Source organism: Hyperoodon ampullatus (genome assembly GCF_949752795.1).
Source record: "Hyperoodon ampullatus genome assembly, chromosome: 3".
Classification (NCBI taxonomy): domain Eukaryota; kingdom Metazoa; phylum Chordata; class Mammalia; order Artiodactyla; family Ziphiidae; genus Hyperoodon; species Hyperoodon ampullatus.
In genome coordinates this window covers 134268682-134276967 of record NC_136916.1, presented here as the reverse complement: position 1 = coordinate 134276967, position 8286 = coordinate 134268682, and the positions used below count along the sequence as shown (strand labels likewise).

At 39.1% G+C, this 8286-nt stretch overlaps 1 protein-coding gene across 1 annotated transcript; it reads right to left on the bottom strand.

Moving 5' to 3' along the window:
- Positions 1–2098: 2098 nt before the first annotated feature.
- On the bottom strand, positions 2099–4866 carry MAPK1IP1L (mitogen-activated protein kinase 1 interacting protein 1 like; the record flags this gene model as incomplete). Its single annotated transcript, XM_079698926.1, has 3 exons — positions 2099–2462; positions 3456–4163; positions 4849–4866. 3 exons carry the CDS (start codon positions 4864–4866, stop codon positions 2451–2453), a joined length of 738 nt encoding a protein of 245 aa, XP_079555052.1. The 3' UTR covers positions 2099–2450.
- Positions 4867–8286: the final 3420 nt, after the last annotated feature.

Sequence of the window (8286 nt, the reverse complement as noted above, 5' to 3'; positions counted from 1 at the left end):
CAACATTATTCCCTTGTAAAGACAAAAACCTTCTTAGATGCTTTCCTCCATTCCTCCCTTGAAACAACTTCTGCTTTTCTTAACTCCACCCTGAACCTAAAAATACCTTTTGCCCCCAAGTACCCACAAGAATTGAGATGCCCCTCCCTCAAGTTGAGAAATGATGCTTGAAAATTAAAAAGAATGTAAAAGCGAATTCTATTCCCTTTGATTTCAATTATGTTTAAAAAAAATTTCCCAAAAATCAGTTGGAAAATCCTCGAAGAGCCAAGTTTAAAACGGCAGTATCATCTAGGACACACTGGGCAGTATGGGTCACCAGCAGTTAATATACTTATAAGGGGTAATAATTCCAAATCTTGTATTCATGGCCCTTCAAATCCTTTAGCATAAGATTTTCTCTGATAGTAAATGGTCTCCACAATAAGAGATTCCCAAACTTGCTACCTGTTTTTCTTGTAGTCAAATGTTATCCTCTCTAGTGTTAAATATTTTATCTGAAACCAGAGTTGTCAACTTATTCCAAGGTAGGACAACCAAAATAACCAAAAGGAGAGAGATCTTTGCTGCCATCTCACTTTGCCTATCATCCCTCCAGAGTTAGCTGACATTATGATATTGATTGATAAGTTAAACTATGACACCTTCTAAGGCTACTGCCTTATAAACTGAAGGCTACAACAGATTCCAAGAGTGTTGCAGATAGCTGCCACTTGTCCCTGCAAAGAAGTGAAAGAAAAAAAGACTGTGCCACTATGAAAGGGCTGTCTAACATTCCCCAGTCTGAAAATATCTAAACAAATTAGTTTCAATTCTGAAAGCCTGAATCTATCATCTACTTAAGGGAGGCCTAAATACTGAATGTTCCTCTCAAAGGTGACAATCTTGCTTTCTTAAAAGGAGGTAGCTATCAAACCATTATATTGGCAGCATTTGGCATTCTTGACATTTTAACTATAAGAGAAACTACTAAATATTTTATTTCTAAGCAAAGGTAAGAGCTCCAGCATAAATCTCTCATATACTGGTCAAGAAAGTCACAATACATTTTAGTAACCTAATGGATACATTCAAAATTTGACAAATAACATGGTCAGTTCTATCCCAAATCTAAAAATCGGATTTAAAGATAAGGTGCCAAAAAGCTATTCTGGAGGTTACAAACAACACTTATTTTTAAGTAACACAGTCACACTGCTTTAAACTCAATTGCAGAGATCTACACTTTATGATTATTCTCAGTGTTACAGCTAGAGAATAATTTTTGAGGATGGCACTCATTCTTCTACCTATATACCTGTCTTACCTGTCAACAAATACAGAACTGAACTGTTAGCCATAAGCACGTTACAAACAGATCCAGGAAAACTATGCAAGAGACGATGACATAGCTTAACCACTCTGAAAGACGTAACGTGTTTCGATCACACTTGTACAAAGAGAACAGTCATGTCTGTATGACTAAGGTTCTCTAAACATAACTTCTGTGTTTGTGATAGACCCCTAGAGTGTGCCAGCTTTCTGCATCAGGATGGAATGAAGGGAAGTGCTCCTTCTAAAGAACCAAGGGAGAAGGCGCTACAGGAAGAGTCCTGCAGAAGAGTGTTTTGTGGGAAGGCAAATTACTTGTTACTATGAAGCAGTTCCTAGGGTCTCTCCTAGTTTGAGGTTCAAGACAAAGGAGAGAAATATTTCCGTCCTTGAGCTCTTTCCAAAGTAATATGGACACATCATAATCTATTCTACAAGTACAAAGAGATCACCAATTCTCTAAGAATATAATTTACATATACATGTTGGCCTGCATTAAAAAGAAAAGTTTCCATAAAGGGCAGATTTTAGAGCTGTATGACCCATATGGCTAAAAATACATCAGGTGGAACTCAAAATGAAGTAAAGTTTTTACTAAAAGCTCAAGGATAAAAATGAACTCAACATCTGACAATAATTACCAACAGTTTTAAAATGTATATCCAAAAGATAACCTCAGAAGGACCAGGTTTATTTATCCTATAGATAGAGCAGCTCAAAATGTTGAGAGGCATCATTTGTTTAAATTATGACAATGTGATTGTTTTCAAAGTGTGTTTATTTAGGGGAAAAAGTGATAATATAAGTATTTAGTTTCATAATTTAAACAAATCGAAAATTTGTTTTAAACAAATTGTATCAAAGAGCTATTCAATATACTTAATTACTTTAACTTTCCATAAAAACCGAATAAAAATCACATTTGAATGATTTACTTTTACATTTTTATCTGATTGTTTCCATCAGATGTACTACACATCCAAGCACAAGAGGCAGATATCTTCTGAGAGGTGCAAGAGTTGTTCTTTCATGAATGCCCTCTAAGAATAGTGAAACAGCAATTTTTATATATGCATTCAAGTGCATATATATATATGTACTTCAAAAAGCAATGCGTCATCTCTTCATCCATTGTTAACTTAATGGTAAGACTGCAATAGAAAAAAGAAAAAGTAAACTTCTAGATTTTGTAAATGGAGTTGATTAACTCCTTGCTGTGGCTTAAAATAAACTTATTGCTTAATAAAGCCAAACAGCTAATCATCTCACTTATTCTGGCATACAATTTACAAAAATAATTTTTTAAGACAATATATATAGAGCAAAAAGTTACACTAATGAAAAGAAGTTTTAGGGGCACTTTATTAAGGTATTTCTCCTTTACAATTGAGGTGGATGTTTGGTTAATCTGGTTGGAGATCTGATTAGTACTTTGTTAAGAATAAATAGATTTTTTCGCCCCTATGGAGCATCTGACTTGGCTCAGTTCATGGGGAAACAGGGTGCTTTTCTATTTGGTCATACGCCCAAGAAAGGGTCCTCGACTAAGATGTCAACCCTACTCCAGCTTGGCTGACAGTAAAGCACACAGCATTACATATAATTGGCAATGCAGAGATTGGTATAATCTTGAGATCAGTACTGTTAAGGAGCTAACAAAACCTTGGCTGAGAAACACTATGGACAGTTGCATGGAAGATGGGCAACGTTACACATTCACTGCCCTGGATTCTCTAAAAATCTACCTCTATATCTAGCCAGACTGGCAGAGATTACTTTTAGTGAACTTGTGCTTTGGTGTGATGCTATAAAACAGTACCGAGAAATGTTAAAAAAAAATCCAATGAAACACATCTTTGAGTTTACCTCAAGGATGCTGTTGAGGACACTGCTTACTACATTACAAGGTCTTTGGGGATATTTGGGGAATTCTTCTACTTTAAGTACCAGGAATATTGTTTTCATCCTTTTAAATGCTTTACCTAAGTTTACCTGAAGTTTGAAAGTTACTCTTTTTTAATATACACACACCTTTTTAAAAAAGGTTTAAAAGCTTTCTAATCTTCCATCCGAAACTGGAGACAATCTTTCAGTTGTGCTTATGGGACTATTACTGCATGTTAAATAACAAATTAAACACTCACATGGGGGCCACCGGGCATCGGTGGAGCACCGGAAGGTCCTGAAGGCACTTGAAAAGGATTACTGGGACTGGGATAGAGTCCTGGTGTGGGATATGATCCTGCAGGGGCAGGATATGGCGCTGGTGGTCCCCAGGCTCCTGGTGGAACAGTGCCCCATGGAACAGGTGGTGCAGCCCCTGGTGCTTGGGGAGGAGGAGGAGCGGGATATGGCCCTGGAGATGGATATGGCATATTAGGGGTAGGATACTGCCCTCCCATTCCTGGTGCCCAAGGTCCAGAAGACATGGATCCCCATGGACCTAAAGGACCAGCTGCAGCTGGATCTGTGGGCGCACCATAGGGTCTCGGAAGCTCTGGAAAGGGCATATTTGGTGTAGGATATGGCCCTGTGGGGCCAGGGCCTGGCACAGTTGGGGCTGGATAAGGACCACCAGGTGGGGGGCATGATGGTCCAGAAGGAGGAAAGGGTGCAGGGGGTCCTGGAGGTGGTCCGGTGGGAGGCACAGAGGGATACATTCCTGTTGGTGCTGGTCCAAAAGGCACAGTGGAGGGTGTTGCACTTGGTGGGAGTCCAGATGGCACAGAAGGTGGAGCACTTGGGTTATTCCAAGGGTTGGAACCTGGCCAGCCTTGAGGAGGTTGGCCGGGTTTTGTATTGCTCACAGCAGAGGTTTTGGCAGGGGAGTGTTCAGGTAGCGCATCTGCCAACTGGAATACAAAACAGGCGTGTCTTATTGACCTTATTCAGGGACAAGCGATGCCAAACATAATTACAAACCCATAAAGGATAGTAAGCTATAGGGTCAGGGATTCTTCAAAAGCCAAGCTGTTCAGTTTTTTAAAAAACAACTCATTTAATACAAAATTTAGGAGTTACCTCGAATAGCAGCTTTACAATGCAAATTCCTCAGAGAAGCTCAAGTTTTCTAAATACAAGTGATTAACAAAGTGTGATCTCGATCCTAGCTTTACCTCAAGTAAGTTACATACCCTCTCTGAGCTTCAGTTTCCTCATTTTCAAAACAACAGTTTAGGGTTAACCTGAGGCCTAAATGAGATAACTCATTTAATGCACTTAACACAGTGCCTGGTATGTAATTTTCAATAAATGTTGGCTATTATTAACACTATCAGGTTAAAAGAGAACAGAAGTAACCCTTTAAAAAATTTTCTACTTAAGGATTCATAAAGAAATAAATACAACAGAATGCATTTTCAAACATAGCTCAGTAAGTTAAGGCAAATCATCTATCAAAATCACATGCTAAAAAAACAAAAACCAAGAATCACAAAAAGCATCTCTTTTACATTGGAAGACTCAGGGCCCACAGTTAGGACCATGTCTTTTTTCTAAGAGCCAAAAAACTTATGAAGAGTAAAAGCATCAACTTACCGAAAATTCATCAGACATTTTCCTAAAAACAAAACCAAACAAAAAAAAAAAAAAAAAAAAAGAAAGAAGGAATATTTCAAAACCAGTGTTTAATTTCTTATATATTCTTTAAGGAACTATGCATACACTATTTTTACTTAAATGGAATCTTAATCATTTATATAATGATTTTCTTTATACAGGAAAAATTTCCATAGTAGTTCATACACCTCTGTAAACTTCATCCCTTTTTACTGGCTGCACATCATATAAAAGTGATCCATAATTTAGTTTACAGTATCAAGTTGGTGGCGGTTTAGACTGTTCACAGTTTGAATTGTTTTAAACAATGACACAGTGAACATCTTTAAACACCTATCTTTTCGAGTCTATCACCAGGAAAAAGTACAGAAGTGAAATACATAGTCAACAGGTAAAGTCATCTAAGATCCATCTCAAAAAGTCCATGCCAGTTTACACTCTACCTTTTTAAAACTCCTCTTCACCACTGGATGTTATTAAATTTATAAATCATTTTCCATTATAATAGGTTAAAAATTGGCATTGTTTTAACTTACATTTCTTTAATTAAGTGGAAAATAGAGCATCATTTAAATTTACTACCACATTTAGACTTCTTTTTCTGCGAATAAGCTCATGCCCTTGGACCACTTTTATCAATTTTTATAATTGAAGTATAATTAACTTTCAATAAAATGCACGGATCAGTGTTCAGGTAAACAAGCTCTGACAGTTGCATATGCCCCTGTAACCATCCAAGACAGAACATTTCCTTCACTCCATAGGTTTACTCGTGCCACATTCCAATCAATTCCCCTTTGCCACTCAGCAATCACTTTCTTAGTTTTCGCTTGTTCCTTGACTTCATATAAATAGAATAACACAGTATGGACTCTATTTTGCCTTTGATCATTTTACTACTTAGTAGTACATCTTTTTTTTAATGCTTTGTAAGACATTAAGGAAATTAGATGTCTGTCATATGAGACAGAAAAATTCACCTATGGGGCTTCCCTGGTGGCACAGTGGTTGAGAGTCTGCCTGCCGATGCAGGGGACATGGGTTTGTGCCCCGGTCCGGAAAGATCCCACATGCTGCGGAGCGGCTGGGCCCGTGAGCCATGGTCGCTGAGCCTGCGCGTCTGGAGCCTGTGCTCCGCAACGGGAGAGGCCACAGCGGTGAGAGGCCTGCGTACCGCAAAAAAAAAAAAAAAAAAAAAAAAATCACCTATGCTTTCTAATAGTACTTCTATGGTTTAACTTGTTTAAAACCTTTCTGTTCTTTCAAACAACAATTACTGAATAATCTATCTTATTTCAACAGACTTGACAAGCTACCTTTTAAAATAAAATTTATTTATTATTTATTTATTTTTATTTTTGGCTGCGTTGGGTCTTTGTTGCTGCGCACGGGCTTTTCTCTAGTTGCGGCGAGCGGGAGCTTCTCCTGTTGCGGAGCACGGGCTCCAGAGCGCAGGCTCAGTAGTTGTGGCGCACAGGCTTAGTTGCTCCACAGCATGTGGGATCTTCCCGGACCAGGGCTTGAACCCATTTGACAAGCTACCTTTAATACATTCTACAGTTGCTATTGACAACAAACACTGAATATATATACATACATACACACATATATGTAAATATATCATGGAACAGGCACCATGCTAAGTGCTTTAGGTGTATAACCTCGTTTAATAGATGCAGATTCTATTACCACTCCCAGTGTATAGCTGGAGGAAAGGAAGCTTAGCAAGTTACCTTGATTAAAGTCAGAGCTAGTGACAAGCAGAGAAGAGATTCAAATCCAGGTATCGTCTGACTGCAGAGCCAAGGCTCTTTTTTTAAAAATATATATATTTTTAAAATAAATTTATTTATTTTAGTTATTTATTTTTGGCTGTGTTGGGTCTTCATTGCTGTGCGTGGGCTTTCTCTAGTCGTGGGGAGCAGGGGCTACTCTTCTTGGCGGTGTGTGGGCTTCTCATTGCGGTAGCTTCTGTTGTTGCAGAGCACAGGCTCTAGGCGCGCAGGCTCAGTAGTTGTGGTGCACGGGCTTGGTTGCTCCACACCATGTGGGATCTTCCTGGACCAGGGCTCAAACCTGTGTCCCCTGCATTGGCAGGCAGATTTTTTTAAAAAAATAAATAAATTTATTTATTTATGTATTTTTGGCTGCATTGGGTCTTCCCTGCTGCGCGCAGGGTTTTCTCTAGTTGTGGCGAGCGGGGGCTACTCTTCGTTGCGGTGCACCGGCTTCTCATTGTGATGGCTTCTCTTGTTGTGGAGCACGGGCTCTAGGCGCGTGGGCTTCAGTAGTTGTGGCGCTCGGTCTTAGTTGCTCTGTGGCATGTGGGATCTTCCCGGACCAGAGCTCGAACCCCTGTCTCCTGCATTGGCAGGCGGATTCTTAACCACTGCGCCACCAGGGAAGCCCCCAGAGCCAAGACTCTTAACCACCAAGTCATAGAGCCTCCATCATTTCCCAAAGGTATTGTGAACTCTTATTCTTTCCTACTGATCCACACTATAACATCTCATCTTATCAGGGCAGTTTTAAATTTTAAACAAATTTTATGACCTACTATTACTATTTATTTCAGATTTTCCTGAATATTTTCATGCTTATTTTTTTCTAGATCATTTTGTAAAAAAACAAAACAAACAAACAAAACCCAACAACACAACAAATAAACACATTAAATTTACAGATTACTTTAGGGGACATTTCATACATTTAAAGTATAAAATATTCTCATTCAAGAACAAGGTATGTCTTTCTAGTTCCCATCACTGTCATTTATTATCACTCAGTTTATTTAAAAAAATAAATTTATTTATTTTATTTTTGGCTGTGTTGGGTCTTCATTGCTGCGTGCAGGCTTTCTCTAGTTGCCGGTAGCGGGGGCTACTCTTCTTTGCGGTGCGTGGGCTTCTTATTGCGGTGGCTTCTCTTGTTGCGGAGCACGGCCTCTAGGCACGCAGGCTTCAGTAGTTGTGGCACATGGGCTCAGTAGTTGTGGCTCACGGGCTCTAGAGCGCAGGCTCAGTAGTTGTGGCACACAGGCTTTGTTGCTCCGCGGCACGTGGGATCTTCCCGGACCAGGGCTCATACCTGTGTCCCCTGCATTAGCAGGTGATTCCCAACCACTGTGCCACCAGGGAAGTCCCCACTCAGTAGTTTTTAAAAATCAAGACTCCTACACATCTTTTGAGTTAGATTTCTAAATGGTAAACGTTTTCTTGTGGTTGTAAATTGGTTCTTCCATTATATATTCTAATTGGTTGTTCATATATGGGAAAGCCTTTCAAATTTTAGTGTATTACTTTTGTAAGCAGTGACATTATTGAATTATTTTATCCTGAAAGTCTCTCAGTTGACTCTCTGGAATCTGCAGATAAAGAATTACGCCATTAGCAAAAAATAATTTTACCTTCTCTTTGT